Raw genomic sequence first — 27,330 nt, 5'->3', positions numbered from 1 at the left:
GGATTTGGCAGGGGGAGGACACCTGTATCTCTGTAGGGGTGGGATTCTCAGGGAAGCGTCTGGCTGGTGGCAGCTGCTCTCTTTAAGTATCATTCTTATGGGCTGTCTTTGGGACGGCTTTCCTGGGTGTGGTCAATGGCCCCAAGCCCTGGGGTCTGAGCTGCCACCCCCTGAACCGTCCTTAGGCTAAGATGGTGGCCGAGGCAGAGGCAACAGTGCTGGGGCAGCGGCGGGCCGCAGTGGAGACGACGCTTCGGGAGACCCAGGAGGAAAATGACGAATTCCGCCGGCGCATCCTGGGTTTGGAGCAGCAGCTGAAGGAGACTCGAGGTCTGGTGGATGGTGGGGAAGCGGTGGAGGCACGACTACGGGACAAGGTGCAGCGGCTGGAGGTCAGTGCTTCTGCCCTCCCAGCCCTCTCTGCTCAGCCCTGGTGAAATACTCCTGTGCTAAGTAGTTAGCCATCAGTTTCACTTTGCCCTTAGTGTGCATCTGTTTTGCCTCCCCAAACCTGCTCTGTTAACCTTGAGTTTATTTCCTGGTGTATACTTTGGCGCCAATGTTCAGTCTTTGCACTGGTACTTTTGTTTCTTATCTCTCACCCTTTGCTTGCTCTATGTGTCCTGATTTCTTTGCTAGGAGCCTGTTTTCACTGCGCATCATTTTCATAAATACCTCCTTTCTCCTGCCCAGCTACCCACCTCCAAATGACTTGAACCCAAGTTTTGCCTTTTCTCAGTCCAACCCTGCTTCCCTACCTCCCAGGCAGAGAAACAGCAGCTGGAGGAGGCCCTGAATGCGTCCCAGGAAGAGGAGGGGAGTCTGGCAGCAGCCAAGCGGGCACTGGAGGCACGCCTAGAGGAGGCTCAGCGGGGGCTGGCCCGCCTGGGGCAGGAGCAGCAGACACTGAACCGGGCTCTGGAGGAGGAAGGGAAGCAGCGGGAGGTGCTCCGGCGAGGCAAGGCTGAGCTGGAGGAGCAGAAGCGTTTGCTGGACAGGACTGTGGACCGACTGAACAAGGAGGTGGGGCATGGGGTATTCTGGGCCTTTAGGAAGAGGCCCAACTCATCCAGAAGCTGGCCTGAGAGGACAGGGGCTTGGGGGAGAGGGGTTAGTCAGAATGTGTGATGATTATGGCCAGGTGCGGTGACTCACTCCTGTAATTCCAGCACTTTGAGAGGCTGAGGTAGGCAGATACCTGAGGTCAGGAGTTTGAGACCAGCCTGGCCAACATAGCAAAACTCTGTCTCTACTAAAAATACAAAAAATTAGCCGGGCGTGGTGGCTCATGCCTGTAGTCCCAGCTACTTGGGAGGGTGATGCAGGAGAGTCACTTGAGCCCGGAAGGTGGAGGTTGCAGTGAGCCGAGATCATGCCACTGCACTCCAGCCTGGGTGACAGAGCAAGACTCTGTCTTAAGAAAAAAAAAAAAAAAGAATGTGTGATGTTTGCTTTCCTCAAGTTCATTGTTAGGAAGACCAAGACCAAATCTTCTGGAAGGGGCATCCTTCCTACCTCCCCTCCATGTTTTTGCTCTTTATCTCACATCCTATTCCTTTATGGTCTTCATTCTTGGAGAGCATCTCCTGGGATTCTCCCTTAGGAGTCTACGAAACCTAAATACAAGAATCTTCAATGGCTAGCTTGGGCAACATAATAAGACTCTGTCTCTACTTAAAAAAAAAAGTAGCCTGCTGTGGTGGCTTGTGCCTCAGTTTCTCTTTATAGATGGGGAATTGAGACCCAGAGAAGATAAGTAACTTGCCTATGGTTGCTAATTAGTGGTAGAGCCAGGATTTGAACCCAGACATCTGTATTCCCAGCTACTCGGAAGGCTGATGTAGGATTGCTTGAGCCCAGGAGGTTGAGGCTGCAGTGAGCTGTGACTGCCCCACTACAGGCACTACAGCAAGAGCCTGTCAAAAAATAAAAAATCTTCATTGGTAGAATTTTAAATTTGGGTGAGGGGAAGGAGAAAAGAAAGAAAAAAGAAAAGGAAATAAATTGCTTTTGATGCTAAGGTTCTCCTCCCAATCTTTTGGTAAAACAAGAGCAAACACATAATATATTACATCAATTCTAAAGTGCACATTTTATCATTTGTCAATGAAAAATGCACATTTTATCATTTCTGAAATAGAGTTGTGTCTTATAACTTATGGTATGTTATAGTTTAATTGGCATATTTTTCTTAGTGGTATGCCTTATAATCATTGGCACCTTGGGTTTGCTGAAATGGTCATTTAAGGCTTACTTTGTATCAGGCACTGTTGTAAGTACAGAACTTCACATAATTAACTAAAGTAATTCTCACAACACCTTGTGATATAGTTACTGTTTTTATCCCATTTTACAGATGGGGAACTGAGATCCAGAGAGATAAGTAACTTGCACATGGTCACCAGTAAGGTAGAGCCAGGATTTGAACCCAGACATCTGTATATAACTATTAGCTATACTAGGAACCTAGGCCCAGGAAAGAGCAAGAGAGGGCTGCCTTGTCAGGAAGGAGACCCTTAGGGGAGAGTCTTGGGAGTCTGGGCCTGGAGAGGGACATTTATGTACAGTGCTGAAGACCCTTTTCTCTGTGTTTCAGTTGGAGAAGATTGGGGAGGACTCTAAGCAAGCCCTGCAGCAGCTCCAGGCCCAGCTGGAGGATTATAAGGAAAAGGCCCGGCGGGAGGTGGCAGATGCCCAGCGCCAGGCCAAGGATTGGGCCAGTGAGGCTGAGAAGACCTCTGGAGGACTGAGCCGGCTTCAGGATGAGGTAGAAGTCTAATATCCTTGGGTTTGAAGGTCCTTGCCTCTTTTTTTTTTCCGAGACGGAGTCTCGCTCTGTCGCCCAGGCTGGAGTGCAGTGGCGCGATCTTGGCTCGCTGCAAGCTCTGCCTCCCGGGTTCACACCATTCTCCTGCCTCAGCCTCACAAGTAGCTGGGACTACAGGTGCCCGCCACCACGCCTGGCTAATTTTTTGTATTTTTAGTAGAGACGGGGTTTCACCATGTTAGCCAGGATGGTCTCGACATCCTGACCTCGTGATCCGCCCTCCTCGGCCTCCCAAAGTGCTAGGATAACAGGCGTGAGCCACTGCGCCCGGCCCGGTCCTTGCCTCTTAACTGAACCTGTGGCCAAGGGTCCCTGGGGCCCAGGTTTAGGTCTAATGACCTGCAGGGTGGAGGAATATATTGTCTGTAGAGCAGTGATTTTCAAATTCTGTAGCTTAGAGCCACCTGAGGAGATTTTAAAAAATCCCCACACCCAGGCTGTATCCCATACCACTTCAGTCATCATCTCTGGGGATGGGATCCAGGATCAGTATTTAAAAAAACTCCTCAGGTGGTTCCAAGTTGTGTAGAGACTTTAAAAACAATAAAGAAGCTGGGGACGGTGGCTCACGCCTGTAATCCCAGCACTTTGGGAGGCTGTGGCGGGCAGATCACGAGGTCAGGAGATTGAGACCATCTTGGCTAACATGGTGAAACCCTGTCTCTACTAAAAATACCAAAAATTAGCCAAGCGTGGTGGCACATGCCTGTAGTCCCAGCTACTTGGGAGGCCGAGGCAGGAGAATCGCTTGAACCTGGGAGGTGGAGATTGCAGTAAGCTGAGATCGCACCACTGTACTCCAGCCTGGGTGACAGAGCGAGACTCCACCTAAAAAATGAAAAAAAAGAAAATGGATGAAAAGTCAGTTTGCTTTTTATTGTCATCATGACACTGGTAATTCTAAAGAGTGACAGTGATGAAATGTTTCTGCCCACTGGGCTGGACTGCTCCTGCCCCTCAACCCTCACCTTCTTACTACACTGAGCTGTGGCATTTTTACCCCCTGCCCAGATCCAGAGGCTGCGGCAAGCCCTGCAGGCATCCCAGGCTGAGCGGGACACAGCCCGGCTGGACAAAGAGCTACTGGCCCAGCGACTGCAGGGACTGGAACAAGAGGCAGAGAACAAGAAGCGCTCCCAGGACGACAGGGCCCGGCAGCTGAAGGGCCTCGAGGTGAGGGCACTGAGGTGTGACCTGTGGAAAAGGGGTGGGACTTCCAAGCCTCTTTCTGTACTAGCGGTCAACACTGACAGCCCACAGTTGATGAGTTTTGTTTGGCTGCAGTATTTTAAACAACTTTGAATCAATTGCCAATGTTTAGAAATTTATAGATGTCACCTAAAAATTTGGATTTCTAGTTTCTTTTGTATTTGGCAGACATGGTAATACTGAGTGTCTTGTCCTGAGTCTGCATGACAACAGTTGGCTGGAGCTGAGCAGTGGGTTTCCCCTTTAGAGTGAACAGTATTCTTCAGTTTGCTATATTTGATAATAATAATAGCGGTAGCAAACATATTGTGCTGTGTGATAGGCACTTAAGACTTAATCCTCAGAATAACTCTGTGGGGTAGGTAGTCTTGTTTTCTCCATTTTACAGATGAAGGAAACTGAGGCACAGAGAGATGAACTTGTCCATGGTCTACTGCCAGGAAGTGGTAAATCTGATTTTCAGACTGGACAGTCTGGTCCCATGTACATACTCTTAGCCTCTAGGTGGTACTGCCTCCAGTACCTCAGTTTCTGAGTCTCTTCACCTCAGCCTTGGCCCAGGTACTTGGGTTTCTCTCTGTTTTCCCATTAGAGAAATAAGGTTTTCCAATGAAGAGTAGATTCTGGGGTTTGCCTTTATGTCAAAGGGCCGTGACCAGAGCATGGCCCCGACCTGCCCGTGATGCCACATCTGGTCAGTAGAGGGCGCTGGCTCTATAGTGGCTCTGGGTCCCGGCAAGTACCAAAAGGTTACTGGGATGTGCAAGAGAGAAAAGTCTGTTAATGCTGGAGTTTGAGAGGCTCCTGGTCTGAGTTTGGCATTCTGGTGTCCAGCATTTGGGACAGAATTACTTGTTCTTCTGTCATAGGAAAAAGTCTCACGGCTGGAAACAGAGTTAGATGAGGAAAAGAACACCGTGGAGCTGCTAACAGATCGGGTGAATCGTGGCCGGGACCAGGTAACCGCCCCCACCCCTCATCTCTGTTTACCCCTGACTGCATCACCTCTTGGTTCTCTCAAAAACAACTCCACCCTCCCATCTTTCATCATCTGGCTGCCGAATCTGTGCATAGCTGGGTCTACTTCAGGGTTTTGTCTGCTTTGGGAAAGGTTGGCCCGTTTCCTTGGGTGGAAAGAAGCCAATGATTTGCATGGAGGAAGGGATCCTGGTGGCCTGGGCTATTCTCTGACCTGAATTGGGGTTACAAGGGATACTAGTTCCTGGTGGGACGAAGGAAGCCCTGTTTGCATTCTCTGGCCCCTCCCATTTGAATAGGCTGTGATTTTTTAGTTGCCTGGGAATTTTTGGATTCAGGGTTCAGAGACCATCCTGCCATGACTCAGCCTCACTTTGTTCAGCTTGCTGGTTCATCCTTAGCCCTCCCCAAGTCTGGTCCTCTCACCCATCCCCACTAGGTGGATCAGCTGAGGACAGAGCTCATGCAGGAGAGGTCTGCTCGGCAGGACCTGGAGTGTGACAAAATCTCCTTGGAGAGACAGGTAATGGGGGAGGGGAGGATTCTTAGGGATGAACCCCAAGAGGTGAGTAAAATGGCCAGTGGAGTGCTAACTGTGGAGGCTTCCTGTCCCTCTCAGAACAAGGACCTGAAGACCCGGTTGGCCAGCTCAGAAGGCTTCCAGAAGCCCAGTGCCAGCCTCTCTCAGCTTGAGTCCCAGAATCAGTTGTTGCAGGAGCGGCTACAGGCTGAAGAGAGGTGACATAAGCCTATCCTTCCTCCCTTCCTCCCTCCTTTTCTTCCTCCCTCCATCTTGGCTTTTCTCCTCTGCAGCTCCCTCCATCTTGGCTTTTCTCCTCTGCAGCTCCCTCCATCTTCCACCTCAGATATGGCCAGCCTGGCCTGATCTTTAGGGAACATTTTCTCCTGATAGAGAGCAAAGAGAGTTGCAGAAATTCTGAAATGTGAATGACCTCACTCTCTCTTGTTCTTTGAATCTGCCCTGGATCCTGCCCAGTCTAATGGTGGGGCTCATGACTGAGAGAAGTCCTTGGGGACAGTAGGGGGCCAAGTTAGGATTCCCTTAGAAATGGGGACACTCATAGACATTCTTCTACCTCACCTTAGAGAGAAGACAGTTCTGCAGTCTACCAATCGAAAACTGGAGCGGAAAGTTAAAGAACTATCCATCCAGATTGAAGACGAGCGGCAGCATGTCAATGACCAGAAAGACCAGGTGAGGACATGGCACCCTGGAGCCAAGCAACCTGGGGCAGGTATATATTATATGTTTTCCTGAAAGCCAAGGGAGGCCCTTATCTCCTATGGGTCCTCCAAACTTAGACTTTCCTTGTATAAGGACAGAGATTAGATGGAAAGGACTAGACTAGAGAAGTCATAGTAAGCGTATATATTGAGTGCTTATGATGTGCTAGGTTCTGTAAGTATTACACATGTGTTAATACATTTAATCCCTAAGACAACCATGTGAGGTTAAGGAACTTGCCCAAGGCCACATTTTTCCAGCGGCAATTATACCTTGTCAAGATTGTTATGGGGGAGGGTCCCAGGCCATAGTAGTAGATGCTATTCAAATGTGTGGACTTGGTATCCTGCCCAGCTAAGCCTGAGGGTGAAGGCTTTGAAGCGTCAGGTGGATGAAGCAGAAGAGGAAATTGAGCGACTGGACGGCCTGAGGAAGAAGGCCCAGCGTGAGGTGGAGGAGCAGCATGAGGTCAATGAACAGCTCCAGGCCCGGATCAAGTCTCTGGAGAAGGACTTCTGGTATGGGCTGCCCTTTTGCCCCTTGCTCCATAGGGACACTAGAGCAGGGAGGGAATGGTCTCTCCTGTGCTGGATAAGGAGGAGAATCTCTAAGATGGGACTGTGTAGTCACTTGTTTCTGGTTGGAAGCCAGTATATTTATTTCTTAGTATCTCAGCCACCATCCTGTACCTCATCTCCCCAAATCTGATTAGTTGGGGATTTTGTGAGTAGACTTTAGGCCTTAGAAGAATTGGGGTTTCCTTTGTACAAAAAGGGTGGCTGTCTCAATATTTCTATTTTCCCCTCCCCAACCATTATTCTTCTCTCTGAGTCAGGCGCAAAGCTTCCCGCTCAGCTGCTGAGTCAGCTCTCAAAAACGAAGGGCTGAGCTCAGATGAGGAATTCGACAGTGTCTACGATCCCTCATCCATTGCGTCACTGCTTACGGAGAGCAACCTACAGACCAGCTCCTGTTAGCTCGTGGTCCTCAAGGACTCAGAAAGCAGGCTCAAGGCCTATCCCAGCAAGTGCTGCTCTGCTCTGCCCACCCTGGATTCTGCATTCCTATGGGTGACCCAATTATTCAGACCTAAGACAGGGAGGGGTCAGAGTGATGGTGATAAAAAAAAAAACAAACACATCAGCAATAAGCTGATAGATGGACTTTCCACTGTAGGGGTGGACATTTCAAGCCAACTGAGCCCTTTCCTCAAGTGCCGACACCTCCTTCATCTCTCTCATAGTGGAAAGATGGTCAGCATTAGGCTGATGGGGACTGAGAAGGATAGGAAGGGATAGAAATTGCCATGTGTATAAAGCTTTATTCTTTAGCCCTTAACCCTAAGGCTCAGGGAAATACCCTATGTTATTGTGCTCCCTGGATTCCTGCAACTCATTTTCCTTCCACTCTGGAGCAGGGTGAGGGGAATGTTATGGGTAACAGACATGCAGGCATGGCTCTACCCATTTCTTTGCACAAGTATGGGGCCCATGTGGTAGTCCCCATACCCCTCCAGTTCCTATATTTTTGTCTTCTTCCTTTCCCCTCTTCACCATTCCTACCTTACATTTTTCCTGTCAGTGCCTTAGCCAAGGTAAGGAGATAAGGATGCTCTTCTTGCTTTTTATATCTGCACATTCATACCTCTCCAAAGACGAGCTTTTCCCCAGCCAGGGCCCTCAGCCTTCCCTGCTGCCCCAGTGATTGATTGAGAGAGCTGTTGGGGTTTCTCTGCCAATGACCCCCTGGGAGAGGGACTTTGGTAGGTCATGATAAAGTGGCGGGGGTCTGATCCTGCTCAGGGTTTCCATCCTTCCTCCTCTCCCTCCTCTGTGACTGTGGATATGGTTATAAGGTGGTTGCACCTGGGAGCCCTGACAACTGTCTGCACAAGTTCCAAAAGTAAAGTTCCAAAAGTAAAGGTGTCAGTCCCTGTGGCCTTCCTTGGAGCTTCTCTGACCACATGTGCCCAACTTCAATAAGAGAACCAAGGGACCCTCATTTTCTGAGGTGCTTGGCTCTGATTCAGGGCTTTGCAAGGGGTTAGAAGCTGACTGTAAAAATGGGAAGAGGCAACGGAAGACATTTATTTCTCCTTTGGATTTTGGGGAGAACCAAGCCCTGGTAGGGAAGAGGTAAGGGGGATGATTTACCTCCATATTTCCTAAGCAGGTTGTATAGGGAGCCGGTGGCAGGAGGAAGGCTGTTTTCACGAATGACTTGTAATGTCGTGATTAAAAAAAATTCCTATATTCTTCTGCAAATCAAACATTCTTTCCCAATCCAATCCAGCCTTGGTTTTATTTTAAATTAAATATTAAAATTACACATTTATATTGAAATCCTTGGTTTGTCTTCTCATTCTTTTTCTTGGCATATTTGGAGGTCCAGGTTTTATGAAGTCATATTAACTGTACAGCTTAGGAGCTGAAGCTAGAGTTTTCTTCACCTTACTTTTCAGAGGCCCTTTATAACAGAGCAGATGGGACCTATGAAACCTGGAGATGTTTAGAGCAGCCCCATTCTCTCCTGAACAACCTTTGGGAAGAACAAGGACAGTAAATGCCTTTTTTTTTTTTTTTTTTTTTTTTTTTTTGAGACGGAGTCTCACTCTGTCACCCAGGCTGGAGTGTAATGGCACGATCTCAGCTCACTGCAACCTCTGCCTCCCGGGTTCAAGCGATTCTCCTGCCTCAGCTTCCTGAGTAGCTGGGATTACAGGCGTGTGCGTCCACACCCAGCTAATTTTTGTGTTTTCAGTAGAGATGGGGTTTCACCGTGTTGGTCAGGCTGGTCTCAAACTCCTGACCTCGTGATCCGCCCACCTCAGCCTCCCAAAGTGGTGGGATTACAGGCATGAGCCGCTGCGCCCGGCCAGCAGTAAATGCCTTTTTGAGGGTTAGAGTAGAACAGACCAGAACTGGGTTTTATTTCCTTGGGTCATAGTGATAACCCCAGCATTCACTTCCCAGGTAGAAAAATCCTCATTCATTCCTAACTGACATAGGACCCAGTCCCTAACTGGGAGGTAGGGACATTTCTGCTGTTTCTGCCCTAGTGTTGCCTTGAAGAGGGAGCTGGCCCTTCACTAGAGCCTATTGCCGGGTATAGGAGTACTATCCCCTCAGGAGTGGGTCAGACCTCCTCCTAAAGTATTCTGTCTGCTGTCTGTGGACCACAGCCAAGTGAAGCAGCCATCTGCCAAGAGCAGCTGGGCGGGGAGGAAGCTCCAGGGTCCTGCTTGGCCAACCCTCTCTTCTAGGCCCTCAAGATCTCAGCCTAGGCTTGGGGAGAAAATGCAACTGGAGAAGTCAAGGCTCATCCTTTCTCACGAACACAAATTCCTTTTAAGGCAATGTGTCCCGCCTCTCCCAACTATATAAGGGCAGCATCAGTAAAAGAGCTTCTGCAAAACAAGCCCCACCCAGAGCCTAAGCTGACTGGGCCTCCTGGGCCTCTTGCCAAGGAAGTGCACCTGCCAGACTGGCTTAGGCCAGTCTGAGTGAGCTGGCCGTTGGTGCCTGCCTTTCTGCGGTGGAGGAAAGGTTTACTCAGCTCTACAAAGCCTACAGGTGGCTTACGTATAGGGAGAGGAGCAAGATTCCAACTCCTCATCCACTAGGAGCAGGCAGGGTGATTCCCTCTGACCAACACTGATCTTGGAAAGATGGAAAGCGACAAGATTAATGAAGAATGTTGAAGTGCAACCACATACTCCAGATAAAGCTGTTCTGTTAAAGCAGCCCCATGTTGCTCCCAAGCCCCACCTTTGTGTAAATCCATGCGAGCACCGATGGGGCATGTCCCAGACCCATTGGCCCCGCCCACCTCACCTCCTGGCCTATCGTTCGTTCTCTGCGAAACCGCGAGCTGGGGGCGCGGCCTATCTTCAGCCCCGCCCCTGATGAGCCTATACGAGGGGGCGGTTCCGCGCGCGCCCGCCCTGTTGGAGCCGGACAGTGGGGTGGAGAAGTGGTGTGTGTGCTGCGACCCCGAGGGAAGATGAACGGGACGCGGAACTGGTGTACCCTGGTGGACGTGCACCCAGAGGACCAGGCGGCGGTAAGAAAAAGCGCCCTCGCTGTCTTCCCGGTTTTGTATTCCCGGTTTCTAAGTCCGCCCCTTCCGTGCCCTGCGCCGGGTTCGCTGACATCACCTGGTGCCCGGCTCGCGCGGTCAGCCCTGCGCGGCGCTTCTCTCCTTTTATTCTTTTGCCTGCGACGGGCAGTGGGAGTCGCGGGGTGAAGACTCCTTTGAGGCTGGAGGGTTCGGGGCGTCCCTGCCCTTTGGTAGGACACTGCGGCTCATGCCTGGGTCTCGGCGCCGGCGAGCCCGTGCTTGGGCCGCGGGTCTCAGGCGTCTTGTGGGCAGCCAGATTGGGTCATAAGAGAATGAGCTCAAGCGACTGGGTCCCTGAGCGCCTTTGGACGTTGTGTCCTGCCGAGAAGGCTTAGGCTTTCCCGTGGGTCGAGGGTCCTGGTGACCTCAGAGGCCCTCCATAGAATTTCATCATGGTGCTTTGGATGATCAGTAACAAGAAAAAGGGTAGAGTAAATTACAGGGCTTGGACTGGAGGGTGGGGGACAAGTGGGGGACGGTAGGACTCAAACTATTGCGAGATTGGCTAGGGACTCTACCTTTCGCTAAGAGGGATAGGGCTTTCCGCCTGGGGGTCACCTCTTGTCTTGGATTTCTCCTTCTTCCCGCTTGTAGTTCTCCTGTTTTCCTCCCTCTGTCTGCCTACCGATAGCTTCCTGGGACGGTGTGTTAGTTTTGCTGCCGTCTCCAGCCCCTGGCCCTGGGATAGTGGAGGAAGGGGATGCAGAACCCGGGCTGAGAAGGGGAGGGAAGTGACCCAAGCGAAGGCTTCTGGACGGGGAGAGGGTTGCAACCTCCACCTCCTGGTTTCAGTAGATCCTCCTACCTCAGCCTCCCCAAGTAGCTGAGACTATAGGCGCACGCCACCACACCTGACTAAATTTTTTTTTTTTTTTTTTTTTGGTAGAGATGGGATTTCACCATGTTGCCCAGGCTAGTCTCGAACTCCTGGGCTCAAGCAATCTGCCCACCTTGGCCTCCCAAAGGCTTGGGATTACAGACATGAGTCACTACATCTGTCCCCTTCTACTCTTTCTTGATGTTTTTGCTGTTTGTCTGGTGGGGCAGAAAAAATTACTAAGAGAAAATAGTGGACAAGGAATTCAGATGGTCTCCATCATAGGTTAGTTTGAAGCTAACCAGAGACCTCTAGAGCAAGGGAGAGACAGAAATTCCCTTTTATTCCTTTTTTCTAGGCTGAACTTGAGACTTATTTTACTCCAAAGCTGGGGATGAAGTAATCATTGCCCAGATCTGATCTTGGAGACATTCCTGGGCCCTTAAGGGTGGGGAGGAGATGGTGAACAGTCAGGACACAGGCCTTGTCCTGGATTCCTCTTCTCTGAGCCAACTTGCAGACAGAATTTATGGCTCTGGACAACCCCCAGGAATCTGTGATATATTCACACCACTGAATGGGTGCTCAATGCATGTGCAAAGTGAGTCAATAAATAAATGAACAGATGTTTTTTCCGGAGTCAGAGTGTAGACAGTTGAACTGATTAGAGATCCTACTGGGAGTGAGGGCCCTGGGACTCTGTTGGTGTTTCCCCACTAGCCAGGCTGTGTGCCTTAGTGTATCACATGTGGACATGGACATAGGGCCAATACACTCTCTGGGATGTTTTTATTGTTGGAGGCAGATGCAGCAGGTACAAGGAGCCAGTGTTTTTCAGAACTGCAGACCATAACCACTAGTGGGTCTGAGATCAACTTAGTAGGTCAGACCAGCATTAAAAAAGAAATAGAATTAACACTCTTAGAGTGTTAGGATAGACATTTTTGGTAGAACTTTTATTTCAGTTATATGTGTGTGTATTATATATGTTTGTGTTTGTTTACTGGGTCTTGATGTGAAATATGTTTTTGAGATTGAAAAGTTTTGCAAGCCACTGTGGAAGTTATATTGGCAAATAAAAGAACAAATAAACACCAAACTCCTTTTTACTAGATACTTCCATTAACTTCCTTTGGTTATAAACAACAGAGAATGACTCCAGCTAAACTAAGCAGATGAGGAAATTATTAGAAGGAAATAGAGCAGTTCACAGAATTTAAGGGAAAGCTTAGAAAGCCCTAACCAAGGATGTTCTGGGGCCTGGGTAAGTGGAACGATGGAGGCTTACTACTATTAGTGAATTGGTTCCAGCTGTTTTAGGTCTCTGCACCATTATGCTCAAGATTCCAGGGAGAAAGTACCATTGTCCCTTGGCCCCCAGTTGTCCAGAGCAGGACAGAGTTCCTTGATGGGTAGGCCCCCCAGATTACAGTGATGGAAGGAGATTCTCCAAAGACCCAAGTGTTGTTATCAGTGGAGGGGAATGGAAGCTGTGTGGCAAAAGAACGGATGTCTGTGACATTAGACTTTACCATGGATGATCTCTGATTTCATTTCCCTCCTTCCCTCTCTTCCTTCTTTCCATCCTTCTTTAAATCACTTTTTTTTTTTTTTTTTTTGAGACAGGGTCTCACTCTGTTGCCCAGGCTGGAGTGCAGTGGTGTGATCATAGCTCACTGCAGCCTTGAACTCCTGGACTCAAGGGATCCTTTCACCTCAGCCTCCCAAGTAGCTGGGATCACAGGCATACTCAACATGTTTAGCTAATTTTTCATTTTTCGTAGATATGGGTTCTCACTATGTTGCCCAGGCTAGTCTTGAACTCCTGGTTTAAAGTAATCTTCCTGCCTCGGCCTCTCAAAGTGCTGGGATTACAGGTGTGCACCACTGCACCTGGCCTTAAATCACCTTTTTTTTTCGGGAGGAGAATGGAGTCTCACTCTGTCACCCAGGCTGGGTTGCAGTGGCACAATCTTGGCTCACTGCAACCTCCATCTCCCTGGTTCAAGCAGTTCTCCTGCCTCAGCCTCCTGAGTAGCTGGGATTACAGGCATGGGCCACCATGCCCAGCTAATTTTTGTACTTTTACTAGAGATGGGGTTTCATCATGTTGGCCAGGTTGGTCTCAAACTCCTGACCTCAAATGATCTGCCCGCTTCGGCCTTCCAAAGTACTGGGATTACAGGCGTGAGCCACCGTGCCTGGCCTCTTAAATCACTTTTTATCAAAGGAACATATGTGCATGATTTTAAAGTATCAAAGTATCAATAATATCAAAAGGCTTTTAAAAGAAAATAGCAGTCCCCTGCTACAAGTTCCACTTCATGGAAGTTACCACTTTCTACTCTTTGAGCTGTTTTGTGTTTACCTCCATGTTTCTAAATAATATGCTTACAGTGATTTTAATTGGTTTATCAGTTTTAGACATCTATTGACTTCTGTTGTAGGAATTATAGGAAAATCTATACCCCCACCCCTCACATGCTTCCTTCCTATCCTCCCAGTGTGATTGTATTACAATTTTTGGTAATGTAATAAACCATAGTTTCTGTTAATAGCATTGTGGTCAAGAGCATGGCTCTGGGCCGAGTGCAGTGGCTCACGTCTGTAATCCCAGCACTTTGGGAGGCTGAGGCAGGTGGATCACCTGAGATCAGGAGTTCGAGACCAGCCTGACCAACATGGCAAAACCCCATCTCTACTAAAAATACAAGATTAGCCAGGTGTGGTGGTACGCACCTATAATCCCAGCTACTTGGGAGGCTGAGGCAGGAGAATCGTATGTACCCGGGAGGTGGCGGTTGCAGTGAGCTGAGATCAACGCCATTGTACTCCAGCCTGGGCAACAAGAGTGAAACTCCATCTCAAACAAACAAACAAAAAAAAGAGCATGGCTCTGGGAATCTGACTAAGGTGGGCTCTAATCAGGCTTTGATGTCTGCTTTGCCCAAGCTCACTTAGGCAAATTACTTAATTTCTTCATTCTTAGTTTTCTCACTTGTAAAACTGGGATAATAATTGCACCCTTCTCATAAGGTAGTTGTGAGGATTAAATTAGCTAATACACACAAAATATGAAGCACAGTGCCTGGCATGTGGTAAGTACTCAGAGGTTAGCTATTATTTTCTATTTCTACTGGCTTGCACTAGACTATATTAACCTCCTGTAAGCAACCAGCCAAGGGATGGAGGAAGAGTCTGGGAACTCTCTGGTTTGGGCAAGGTTTGCTCCTCCTCATTATGCTGACTTTTGTTTATTCCTGTTTCTTTCTCGTTTCCTTGATGATCCAGGTCCCTCAACCAGTGGAGAGTCCCAGGGGTGAGAGGAAGGCCTACAGATAGACCCAGGGTGAAGACCTGAGTAACCTTTGCTAGTCCTACTCAGCCAGTACTGGTCTTAGACTGATGATGGGTCAGGGTTCATATTTTGGCATCTCTCCCTGGGCATCTTTCCTCTTCTTTTTTAGACCTCATGACCAAGGCAGCTGGTGTCCCCTACTGCTCTGGTTTCTTTAAGTAATATATCAGTTTTATCTTTCCTTAGAATATTTGCATTTTTTTCTTTTTTTTTTTCTACAGCATCTTTTTATTGTCTTTACCATTACTTTAATGCATTTTGAAATTTACATTAATTGGGAACTATTTGCATTTTTTTCATCCTCTCTCTCTTTTTCTTTTCCTTTTTTTGGATTTGTCTTGGCCAGAGAGCTTCTCTCAACACCTGGGTATACTCGGAATTTTTTTATCAGCTGCAATCTGAAGACTTGTCTTTACTATGGAATAGGTGACATTCCTTTAGGGCCTCAGAAGCTCAAGTAGTTTAATACCAAGTCTTTCCAGAGCCTCACTCTCTTTTATTTTTTAAATTAGAACTGTGATTTATTGAAGCCTTACCATGAGCTTCATATAATTTTTTATGAACAGCTTTATGGAGATATAATTCATATACCCCATTTAAAGTATATAACCAAGTGGTTTTTAGTACAGTCACAGAGTTGTGCAATCATCAATAAATCAATTTTAGAACATTTTCCTTACCTTATAAAGAAATCCTGACCCATTAGCAGTCACTCCCCATTTCCCCCCAATCTCCCTCAGCCCTAGGCAGCCACCAGTCTACTTTTTTTCTCTATGGATTTACCTATTGTGGATATTTAATATAAATGTAATCATCGGTATATGATCCTTTGTGACTGGCATCTTTTATTAGAATGATATTTTCAAGGTTCATCCATGTTGTAATGTGAATCAGTACTTCATTCCTTCTTATGGCTGAATAATATTCCATTATTTAGATGTATTACAACTGTGTTTGTCATGGATAAATGCTGGTGGACATTTGGGTTCTTTCTACTTTTTGGCTATCATTTATAATGCTGCTACGAACTTTGGTGTACAAGTTTTTGTGTGGAAATATATTTTCATTTCTCTTGGAGAGGAATACCTAGGAGTGGGATTGCTGGGTCAGAATATTTGCATTTTAAAGGAGGATTCATCTGTAGCCATTGCTGCTTACTCCAGAGGACTGAATGTATTCTAAAACGTGGAAGTCCTGGTTCTATGACATCTGAGTGTGGGGGAAAACTGCTGAGCAGAGGAGCCTTTCAAGTTTGGTGGCTGCCTGTTCCTTCTACTCATGAAACTTGTCCTAAACAGCCCATAAATTTCTCCTCACACCATCCCATCTCTCCCATTTATTGCCAGGTTCTCACTTTCAGGAGCACTGCATTTTTCTGATGTCACCAAGCCTGCCAGGAATTTGGGGAATGCTGGGCTTTGCCAGAGAAGGAAGGATCTCCTCTGAGTGAGGAGAGTTACCTCATCATCAGGCATTTGGCGCTAACATTTGCCCATAGTTTTCCAGGGTGAAGGGGGGCGTGCACCCAGATGATTTCAGTTCCAGACACGTGTGCTCAGAGAGGTGGGATGAGCTTCCTTGCCTACTAGTAATTATGGTGCATGCCTCTTTGGGTCAAAGTGCAGAGGCTTGTGAAATACCTTTGTTTTCTAGGGGTTGGGAAGGTTCAGTTGCGGAAATAGGTATGTGCCAGGAAGGCTGGTGGCCCAGATTTAAGCCTGGCCAGCAGAGGCAGGAAGTAGAGGAGACAATATAGGGTAGGAAGGGGATGAGTTGATGAAGGAAGAAAAGAGACGTGGTTTTCTTGGGTCTGGGGCACAGAAGCAAAAATCACTAAGCAGGTAGTCAGAGACTAGAGAGGGCAGAGCCACTCCCTTTGATGCAGAGGGGGCACTGAGGAACTTGCCCTTTCATTCCAGGTTTGCTGGTTGCTAGGCAGGTGTCCTAGAGAGAGACTGGCTTAGCAAGTGGGTGTCTCCTTCAGAGTTGGTTCAGGAGCTCACTTCCCTCTACGGACACACTGTCACTGCTAGGCCCAGTGTTTTCCTTTGTTAGGGCTCCAAGTAATGAGAAAGGCTGCCCCATGTAGGGTGCCACCTCAAATCCTTTTTCTCATTTCACCTCACAGTAACCCTGGTGAGCCCTCTACATAGTGCCTGTCCAGCCCATGCCTCTGGGTAGGCAGCCACATGAAAAGCAAACACCTGTTTTGTTGGCTAATCTGGGGAGGAAGAAAGGGAGTGATTCTTTGTGTCATACTCCACAAAGGACCATCTCTGGCCTAGGCAGCACTGCAGAAGGCAGGACCATGTACCTGAGACTGATGAGCTGAGTCGGGTGCGAGCCTCACTCAAGGAGAGGGTAGGCACCCACCTATCCCATCCGGCTCTGTTCTTTGAGTTTATGAGACTTCCTTCATCCTGATCACTTGGGTGCCATTGTTACAAGGGGCTGGCTATTCCTACTTTTCTTTTTTCTTTTTTCTTTTTTTTTTCTTTTTTTGAGGCGGAGTCTTGCTCTGTCACCAGGCTAGAGTACAGTGGCCCAATCTTGGCTCACTGCAGCCTCCACCTCCCAGGTTCAAGTGATTCTCCTGCCTCAGCCTCCCAAGTAGCTGGAGCTATGGGCATGCGCCACCACGCCCAGCTAATTTTTGTATTTTTAGTAGAGACGGGGTTTCATCCTGTTGGCCAGGATGATCTCAATCTCTTAACTTCGTGATTCACCTGCCTCGGCCTCCCAAAGTGCTGGGATTACAGGCGTGAGCCTCTGTGCCCAGCCTCCCATCTTTCAAAGTGGGGAAACTGAGGTGACTGCTCCTCCAGCAGCTTGAGAGGCCATGTACACTTGGGGTGGGAAAGTGGGTGGGATTGAGGGGCAAAGTGGGGGAAGAGTGGGATACAGGGTGAAGATAAATTAAGGTTGCTGGTTTCCAGCTCAGGAGCAATCTCCACTTCCTTTAGTTCCTCTTAGAAAGAACCTTACACTTGACTCCTACCCAGTCCTAGTGAGCCCTGTAAAACCTGGGGAGTGAGAGCTGGGGGAACGCAGGCTTTTCCCTATTCACATGATCCTGTGATGTGAGAACTCTGCACCTCTCTCCTTATCTCCCTGGGGCCTCCCTGTTTATCTCCTTATCTCTACTATGGCGTCTTGATCTCTAACCCCTCAGCTATGTGTTTACCCCCTCCCTGCTTTGAGGAGTGAGTCAGAGTTGGAGATTTGTTTGAACAGAGTGGTGAGGCTGCCTATAATTTGGAGGTAGCTGGGCTTCTCCCAAAAATGTTTATGAGGTTAGAGGCTGCTTACCTTGTGATTAGCACTGCTCCTTTTTCCCTAGAGAAGAAGGCTCCACTTCTCATCTTGCCTTTTAGAGTCCCTAGTGGAGACCCCCCTGCCAGATATTTTTGGGGTGTTCCTAAAGCTCCCTGGAGCCTGCTCACAGTCCTGAGGAAATGCAAGCCTGCTCCAGAAAACAACTAAGTGCACCAAGCAGAGAGGAGCCCCAGGATTTGCTCCTTGACTCTGGGTTGGGGGTGCAGGCCAAGGTCTGTGGCCTTGTTGACTAAGATGCATTCTCCAGTTCTGGAGGATGAGGTGCCAGAGAGAGCCCTAGGTTTTTCATCAGCTCCATTAGACAATTTACCTCATCTACCCTCTTCCCTTGCAGACTTTCCAGAGCTACTTGGGAGAGTAGTGCTGCTTCACCCATGTGAAGAGATTTATAGTTTGCAAATCACTTTTACATCATTCTTGCACATCTATCTACTCTTCCTAAAATGTCGGTTGTGGAATTATCACCCTCATTTTACAGACAGAAAACTGAGGCTCAGAGAGATTTAAGTGATTTGCTCAAGGATTAATGGTCATCAATCAGGACTCAGACATCCTGCCTCTGACTTCAAGTTTAGTACTTTGTTTTGAAACAGAGTCTCGCCCTGTCACCTGAGTTGGAGTGCATGGCACAGTCTTGGCTCACTGCCGCCTTGACCTTATGGGCTCAATTGATCCTCTCACCTCAGCTTCCCTAGTAGCTGGGACTGCGGGTGTGCACCACCACGCCAGGCTAATTTTTGTACTTTTTGTAGAGACAGGGTTTCATTATGTTGCCCAGGCTGGTCTCAAACTCCTGGACTCAGGCGATCTGCCCTCCTGGGCCTCCCAAAGTGCTGGGATTACAGGCGTGAGCCAACATGCCTAGCCAAGTTTAGTACTTTTTCTTTCCTTCCCTTTATATGTTTTATTATAGGAGTGTCACAGGGCTCACTGCACCTCTCTCCTTATCTCCCTGGGGCCTCTGCCTCCCCGGTTCAAGCGATTCTCCTGCCTCAGCCTCCCGGGCAACTGGGATTACAGGTGCCCACCACCACACCTGGCCAGTGTTTTGTATTTTTAGTAGAGATGGGGTTTCACCATGTTGGCCAGGCTGGCCTTGAACTCCTGACCTCAGGTGATCCACCTGCCTTGGCCTCCCAAAGTGCTGAGATTATAGGCGTGAGCCACTGTGCCCAGCCCAAATTGTTTGTTTGTTTGTTTGTTTGTTTTTTTGAGACAGAGTCTCACTCTGTCGCCCAGGCTGGAGTGCAATGGCGTGATCTTGGCTCACTGCAGCCTCTGCCCCTTGGGTTTAAGTGATTCTCCCACCTCAGCTTCCCGAGTAGCTGGGATTACAAGCATGCACCACCAGGCCCAGCTAATTTTTATATTTTCAGTGGAGACGGGGTTTCACCATGTTGACCAGGTTGGTCTCAAACTCCAGACCTCAAGTGATCCGCCTGCCTCGGCCTTCCAAAGTGCTGGGATTACAGACGTGAGCCGCCACACCCGGCCCCAGCTTGCTTTTTCACTTAACACTTATTTTGAGATTTATTCCTGTCAATGCATGTTGCATAGTTCATTTATTTTCACAGCTGAATAGTAGTTCATTGTACTAATATGTCAGGGTTTATTCATTCATTTTCTAATTAGCCAGGCACGGTGGTGCACGCCTGTAGTCCAGCTGCTTAGGAAGCTGAGGTGAGAGGATCAATTGAGCCTGGGAGGTCAAGGCTGCAGTGAGGCATGATCATGCCACTGCACTCCCGCCTGGGTGACACAGTGAGACCCTGTCTCAAAAATAATAATAATAATATATAATTTAAAAATTTGTTTTCTTGTCAGTGGGCCATCTGGGTGGTTTCTGGTATTTTGCCATTGCATGCAATGCTACTGTGAACATATTTCTACATGTCTTATCTTTATATTTCTGTAAATGTAATGAAATCCCCCCAAAATAGCTCATTAGCATTTTAATTTGCATTTTCCTTTACTGGTGAGGTTGAGCATCTTTCCTATTCCATTAGCCACTTGTTATTTCTTTTTAGAGTTGCCTTCTTAGTCTTTGCTCAGTTTTTCCTTGACCTTCCTCTGCTACTTTTCTGTGTCTGCTTTTTCCAGTATTCCATACTGCTCCTCTAAACTGAAGAGCTGGAGTTTCTCAAAGGGAATTGGGAAAATCCCTGAACATATCACCTGGAACTCATGCAACAACATATTTTTTTGAGAACCTATTCTAGGCCAGGCTTTGTGCTAAATAAGCTATCCATGTCTTCAAGGAGCTTATGATTTTATCAGGAGAGATGAATGAATGGTTACAAAAGAATGGGCTCCTTGTTAAAGTGCAGGATATGTAGGTTGCAGTAGGTGCTCTGACTGAGAGAGGAGTGCTGGGATAAGGGTTGGACCCTCAGAGAGGAGATGCCTTGAAGGCTGAGCAGGAATTCTCCAAGGAGGCAAGGGAGGAGAGGATACCCTGGTCGGAGAAAGCAACATGCGCACCTCTGGGGAGGTGGGAGCATGTATTGCACTGGAAGACCCGTTAGCAGAAACAGACTTGGATTTGGATGCCTTCTACAATTGGATCAGGAAAAAGTTGGGGATAGAGTGCAGGGTACATGGGGATACTGGAGGGAGTCAAAACATTTTATGTGGTATAGACTGTGACGGTCCTGATCATAAGGGGACTCTAATACCATAATAAGGAGTTTTTGATTTTTTGTTTTTAAAAACATTTAATAGTAACATATATACAGAAAAATATATACATCACAAATGTACAGTCAAGTAATTTTCACAAACTAGACGCATTCCTGTAAGCAGCACCCAGATCAAGAAACAAATCATACGGGCACTGCAGAAGCCCCCTCATGTCCCCTTCTAATTACCACTTACCTCCACCTCAAGGGTAACCACTATCCTGACTTCTAAAGTGCAAATTATATTAGTTTTGCTTATTTTTGTGCTTTTTATATAAGTGGAATCATATAGTATACTTTTGTGTCTGGATTCTTTTGCTTAACATCTTTGTGAGATTTACTGATGTTGCATGTACAGTGCTTCATTCTTTTTCATTGTTGTACAAAGTTCCATTGTATGAATATATTGCAATTTATTCTACTCTTGCTGAACATGTGGGTAATTTCTGGTTTGAGGCTATTATGAAAAATGCTACTGTGAACTTTCTAGTATACGTGCTTTTATGGGAAACATATGTATGTGCCAGGGCAAAGGGAAAGCCCCTCCTTCACCCTCGGAAGTTTTGCTGAAAATCACTGACAAAAGAAAATAGGAAAAAAGGCCCGGGCGCGGTGGCTCACGCCTGTAATCCCAGCACTTTGGGAAGCCGAGGCGGGTGGATTACCTGAGGTCAGGAGTTTGAGAGCAGCCTGCCCAACATGGTGAAACCCCGTCTCTACTAAAAATACAAAAATTAGCTGGGTGTGGTGGGACACGCCGGTAATCCCAGCTACTCCAGAGGCTGAGGCAGGAGAATTGGTTGAGCCCGGGAGGCGGAGGTTGCAGTGAGCCGAGATCGTGCCACTGCACTCCAGCCTGGCCGACAGAGCAAGAGAGACTCTGTCTCAAAAAAAAAAAAAAAAAAGGCATACAGATTTATTTGATCATAGTTTTAGGTGACATAGGAACCTTCCAAATGAAAACCCAAATATACAGAGGAAAACATCCATTCTTTCTTAATTTTCGATTTTTATTATTTTTTAAAAGCTAGCCTTACTGAATCAGAAGCAGTCCATTCTTAGATTTGAAAAAGTATAGGCAGCTGTGTAGAAGTATGATTGGACAAAAAGGGTATGATCTAATGCTAAGAGACTAAATGGGGAAACCCAGCAAGGCCTGTCTATCTAGATTTTCTTGACCTCTCTAAGCATTCCTTCCGGGTATGAGACAGGGCCCTCTCTGGAATGGGGGTCTTATGACTTCAAATCAAGCAAGGTGGGTCAGATAATTTTTTTTTTTTTTTTAGATGGAGTCTTGCTCTTGTCCCCAGGCTGGAGTGCAGTGGCATGATCTTGGCTCACCGCAACCTCCACCTCCCAGGTTCAAGCGATTCTCCTGCCTCAGCCTCCTGAGTAGCTGGGACTACAGGCACCCGCCACCACGCCTGGCTAATTTTTTTATTTTTAGTAGAGATGGGGTTTCACCATGTTGGCCAGGCTGGTCTCGAACTCCTGACCTCGTGATCTGCCCACGCCTCCCAAAGTGCTGAGATTACAGGCATGAGCCACTGCACCCGGCCAGATAATTTCTTTATGGTTAGCTTTTAATAGAAAGAGAGGAGGAAAGTCAGAGTAATATTTTTAGGTTTTATGGCTGGCTTTGGGGCAAAGGGGTTCTGGTTTCTATGACCCACCTTGAGAAGAGGGATTCTGGTTTCTATGGCTAGCCCTGCGTCGGGGAGGGGAGGAATGAAAGGCCAGAAAAGAGGTCAGGAGAAAGTCAGAGAAAACTTTTTTCTTCCGAGGCCTTCATTTTGGGGTATCATATTCTGAGATCCTACATTTGCATTTCTGTTGGGTAGAGTAACTAGTGGTGGAATTGCTGTGCCTTAGAGTACTTTTGTGTTTATCTTTGGTCGATGCTTCTGAATTTTCCAGCGATTGTGATGCTGCGCAATCCCAGCATCAGTGTCTCAGAGTGTCGGTTGTTCCACATCTGCTGAACACTTCGTATTTTTATTTGTATCCGTTTCATGTTAGTCATTCTGATAGGTATTTTGTGGCATTGTTTTGTGGTTTTACTTTCCAGTTCTTTGATAATGCCTGATGAAGTTGAACCCCTTGTCATATGTTTATTGACTGTTTGGGTATCCTCATGATGATGTGTCTGTTGGCATCTTCTGCCTGTTTTTCTATTGGGCTGCATGTCTGGCTGGCTGTCTCTCTTTCTTTAAGTAAACATTTTATTTTGAAATAGTTTTAAATTTACAGAAAAGTTGCAAAGATAGTACAGAGAACTCTTATATACCCTTCATCCAGTTTTCCCACAATGTTAACATCTTATGTCACCATGGCACGTTTGTCATTTAAAGAAATTAATGTTGGTACAATGCTGTTAACAAAGTTGTAGACTACCTGGATCTTTTTTCTGATCCAGGATTCAGTCCAGGATCCCATGTTAATCATTTTGTTTAGTAGGAATTCTTTATATATTCTGGACATCTTTTGTCAGATATACATATAGTGAATTTCTTCTGCTCTGTGAGTTGCCATGCACTGTTTTTTTAAATTTTATTTTATTGTTATTGAGATAGAGTCTTGCTCTGTTGCCCAGGTCGGAGTGCAGTGGCATGATCTTGGCTCACTGCAACCTCTGCCTCCTGGGTTCAGGCAGTTCTCCCGTCTCAGCCTCCTGAGTAGCTGGGACTACAGGCGCGTGCTGCCACACCCGGCTAATTTTTGTATTTTTAGTAGAGATGGGGTTTCAACATGTTGGCCAGGCTGGTCTCGAACTCCTGACCTTGTGATCTACCCACCTTGGCCTCCCAAAGTGCTGGGACTGTGAACCACTGTGCCCGGCCCTTTTTTTTTTTTTTGAGACAGAGTCTCACTCTGTTGCCCAGACTGGAGTGCAGTAGCACAATCTTGGCTCGCTGCAACCTCTGCCTCCAGAGTTCAAGTGATCCTCCTGCCTCAGCCTCCTGAGTAGCTGGGACTACAGGCATGTGCCACCACTCCCGGGTAATTTTTGTATTTTTAGTAGAGACGGGGTTTCAGCATGTTGGCCAAGCTGGTCTTGAACTCCTGACCTCAGGTGATCTACCCGCCTCAGCCTCCCAAAGTGCTGGGGTTACAGGTGTGAGCCACCACACCAGCCCTCTTAGCAGTGTCTTTTGATGAATAAAAGTTATAAATTTTAAGGCCGGGCATGGTGGCTCACACCTGTAATCCCAGCACTTTGGGAGGCCAAGGCGGGTGGATCACGTGAGGTCAGGAGTTCAAGACCAGCCTGGGCAACATGGCGAAACCGCGTCTCTATCAAAAATACAAAAACCTAGCCAGATATGGTGGTGCACACCTGTAATCCCAGCTACTCAGGAGGCTGAGGTAGGAGGATTGCTTGAACTGGGGAGTCAGAGGGTGCGGTGAGCCAAGATTGTGCCATTGCATTCCAGCCTGGGTAACAGAATGAGACTCCTTCTCAAAAAAAAAAAAAAAATTATAAGGCATACACTAACATTTTAATAGTGGCTGTTTCTGGGTGGCAGGATTATAAATGCTTGTTTTCTTCATTATATTCTTTTTGTCCCTGAAAGTACTTGAAGGAATATTAATTCCTTTTTTTTTTTTTTTAAGAAAAAAGATAATTATAGGTCGGGCATGGTGGCTCACACCTGTAATCCAAGCACTTTGGGAGGCCGAGGCAGGCAGATCACGAAGTCAGGAGTTTGAGACCAACCTGGCCAACATGGTGAAACCCCTTCTCTACTAAAAATACAAAAATTAGCCGGACGTTGTGGTGGGCGCCTATAGTCCCAGCTACTTGGGAAGCTGAGGCAGGAGAATCGTTTGAACCCAGGAGGCAGAGGTTGCCGTGAGCTGAGATGGTGCCATTGCACTCCAGCCTGGGTGACAAGGTGAGACTCCGTCTCAAAAAAAAAAAAAAAAAAAGATAATTATAGATTCACGTGCAGTTATAAGAAATAATAGAATTCCCCCGTATCCTTTATTCCATTTTTTCCAGTGGTAACATCTTGCAAAACTGTGGTACTCTATCACAACCAGGATATTGGCATTGATACAGTCAAGCTATGGAACATTTCCATCACCAAAAGGACCCCTCATGTTGCCCTTTGAGAGCCACACCCACTTCCCTCCTCCCCCCACTTTCTTCTTAACTCCTAGTAACCACTAGTCCTTTTCCCATTTCTATAACTTTGTTTTTTAAAAAATGTTACACAAGTGAAATTATACAGCATGTAAACTTTTGTGACTGGCTTTTGTCACTCAGCAAATTCTCTGAGAGTGTTGTTGCATGTATCAATAGTTTGATCCTTTTTATTGCTGAGTAGTATTCCACAATAACAGATGTGCCACAGTTTGTTTAACCAGTTCTCTACTGAAGGCATCTGGGTTGTTTCTAGTTTTTGGCTGTTACAAATAAAGCTGCTTTTTCCCTTTCCTTTCCCCTTTCCCCTTCCCTTCCCTTTCCTTCCTTTACCGTTTCCCTCCCTGCCTTACCTTCCCTTCCTTTCCCCTCCCCCTCCCCATCTCCTCCCTTCCCACCCCCCAGCTCCTCTCCTCAGGGTCCTACTCCGTAGCCCAGGCTGGAGTGCTGTGGTGTGATCACAGCTCGCTACAGCCTCAACCTCCCCAGCTCAAGTAATCCTCCTACCTCAACCTCCTGAGTTTCTGGGACAACAGGCACACAACACCATGCTGGATAAGAAAAAAACATGTTTTTTTGAAGAGAGGCGGCAACTTTGTTGCCCAGTCTGGTCTCAAGCTCCTGGCCTCAAGCAATCCTCCCACCTTGGCCTCCCAAAATGCTGAGATTACAGGCTGGGCACAGTGACTCACGCCTGTAATCCCAGCACTTTGGGAGACCAAGGCAGATGGATCACTTGAGGTCAGGAATTCAAGACCAGGCTGGCCAACATGGTGAAACCCCCTCTATACTAACATATAAAAATTAGCCAGGCATTGTGACGGGAGCTTGTAATCCCAGTTACGGGGGAGGCTGAGGTAGGAGAATTGCTTGAACCCGGGAGGCAGAGGTTGCAGTGAGCCAAGATTGCGTCACTGCACTCCAGCCTGGGTGACAGAAAGAGAATTCGTCTCAAAAACAAGACAAAATGCTGAGATTACAGATGTGAGCTATGATGCCTGGTTCTGTTTTTCATTTATCTGTTTTCTTTTTCCTGCCTTCCTATGGATTAACTGAACACTTTTTAGGATTCCATTTTTATTCATTTATAATGTTTTTGAGTGTTATCTCTTTGTATAGACTTTTTAGTGGTTGCTCTAGGTATTATACATTATGTATACATAGGTTATCACAGTCTCCTGGTGTTGGCATTTTACTAGTTTGAGTGAAGAAGAGAAACCTTTCCTTCCTTTACATCCCTTTACCTTCTCCCATTTATGATACTAAATATTTAATAGTATAATATTATCATATTTAAATATTTTCTCTGCATACATTTAGAACCACATCAGACATTGTTATACTTTTTGCTTTAATCATCAAATGTAACTTAGAAAACCTAAGAGGGGCTTTCCAGCCCCAGCCCCGGCCCCTACAGCCACTGAGATGTTGATGCCTAAGAACCGGATTGCCATTTATGAACTCCTTTTTAAGGAGGGAGTCATGGTGGCCAGGAAGGATGTCCACATGCCTAAGCACCTGAAGCTAGCAGACAAGGATGTGCCCAATCTTCATGTCATGAAGGCCATGCAGCCTCTCAAGTCCCGAGGCTACGTGAAGGAACAGTTTGCCTGGAGACATTTCTACTGATACCTTACCAATGAGGGCATCCAGTATCTCCGTGATTACCTTCATCTGCCCCGGAGATTGTGCCTGCCAGTCTATGCTGCAGCTGTCCAGAGACTGGAAGTCCTCAGCCTAAAGGTCTGAAGGCTGAGCGACCTGCAAGACTCACAAGAGGGAAAGCGGACAGAGATACCTACAGACGGAGTGCTGTGCCGCCTGGTGCCGACAGCAAAGCCAAGGCTGGGGCTGGGTCAGCAACCGAATTCCAGTTTAGAGGTGGATTTGGTTGTGGACGTGGTCAGCCACCTCAGTAAAATTGGAGAGGATTATTTTGCATTGAATAAACTTACAGCCAAAAAAACTTAAAAAAAAAAAAAAAAGAAAAAGAAAACCTAAGAAGGGAAGGAAATCTTGTTGTATTTACCCATCTTTTTTCAACTCATGTTTCTTTCTTCCCATTATTTCAAGTTTCCTTTTTTTTTTAAATCATTTCCTTTCTGTTTAGAGAACTTTTTAAGCCATTCTTTTAGTGTAGGTCTCCTGGTGAGAAATTCTCTTAGTTTTCCTTCATCTGAGAATGTCCTGATTTCCCCCTCATTTCTGAAGGATATTTTCCTTTGTCAATTCTGAATTGACCGTTCTTTTCTTTCAGCATTTGAAAAATAGTATGCCACTTCCTTCTACCCTCTGTCATTTCCGAAGAGAAAATAACCTTTGAGGGGTCCCCTCAAAGGTTATTTTCTCTGCTTTCAAGATTTTTTCTTTGTCTTTAGTTTCAGAAATTTAATTATGATCTATCATGGCATGAATTTCATGTTTATTCTGTTTGAAGTTTGCTTGGCTTCTTGAATCTATAGGTTTGTGTCTTTTGCCAAATTTTGAAAATTTTTGGTCATTATTTCTTTGAGAACATTTTCAACTCACCCTCTTTCTCCTCTCTACCTGGAATTCTGATGGCTGGATGGAATCATCTCTCAGTGCCCCAACCCAGCCTAGTTGTCTATGCTCTT

General features: G+C 46.9%; 2 protein-coding genes and 1 pseudogene across 8 annotated transcripts in view; all 3 read left to right on the top strand.

The window, feature by feature from the left end:
- The window catches only part of CGN (cingulin), a 28,066-nt gene extending 19,464 nt beyond the window's left edge, over positions 1–8,602 (top strand). For all 4 annotated transcript variants that reach the window (XM_054473997.1, XM_063651056.1, XM_054473994.1 and 1 more), the window contains 10 exons: positions 186–392; positions 766–1,023; positions 2,597–2,767; positions 3,839–4,000; positions 4,906–4,995; positions 5,454–5,537; positions 5,634–5,752; positions 6,122–6,230; positions 6,615–6,778; positions 7,096–8,602. In XM_054473997.1, the coding sequence (XP_054329972.1) occupies positions 186–392; positions 766–1,023; positions 2,597–2,767; positions 3,839–4,000; positions 4,906–4,995; positions 5,454–5,537; positions 5,634–5,752; positions 6,122–6,230; positions 6,615–6,778; positions 7,096–7,237 (1,506 nt within the window). In that variant the 3' untranslated portion in view covers positions 7,238–8,602. The remainder of the gene's footprint in view (positions 1–185; positions 393–765; positions 1,024–2,596; positions 2,768–3,838; positions 4,001–4,905; positions 4,996–5,453; positions 5,538–5,633; positions 5,753–6,121; positions 6,231–6,614; positions 6,779–7,095) is intronic.
- A 1,576-nt stretch (positions 8,603–10,178) lies between these two features.
- Positions 10,179–27,330, top strand: part of TUFT1 (tuftelin 1) — a 42,027-nt gene continuing 24,875 nt past the window's right edge. For 2 of the 4 annotated variants that reach the window (XM_054474060.2, XM_054474059.1), the window contains exon 1: positions 10,179–10,322. In XM_054474060.2, the coding sequence (XP_054330035.1) occupies positions 10,263–10,322 (60 nt within the window). In that variant the 5' untranslated portion in view covers positions 10,179–10,262. The remainder of the gene's footprint in view (positions 10,323–27,330) is intronic. The other 2 variants (XM_054474058.1, XM_063651025.1) reach the window with 2 other exon arrangements.
- On the top strand, positions 25,573–26,821 carry LOC129027797 (small ribosomal subunit protein eS10-like; annotated as a pseudogene).

Source organism: Pongo pygmaeus, chromosome 1 (genome assembly GCF_028885625.2).
Source record: "Pongo pygmaeus isolate AG05252 chromosome 1, NHGRI_mPonPyg2-v2.0_pri, whole genome shotgun sequence".
NCBI classification, from domain to species: Eukaryota; Metazoa; Chordata; class Mammalia; order Primates; family Hominidae; genus Pongo; species Pongo pygmaeus.
This window is presented reverse-complemented; position numbering and strand designations above follow the sequence as displayed.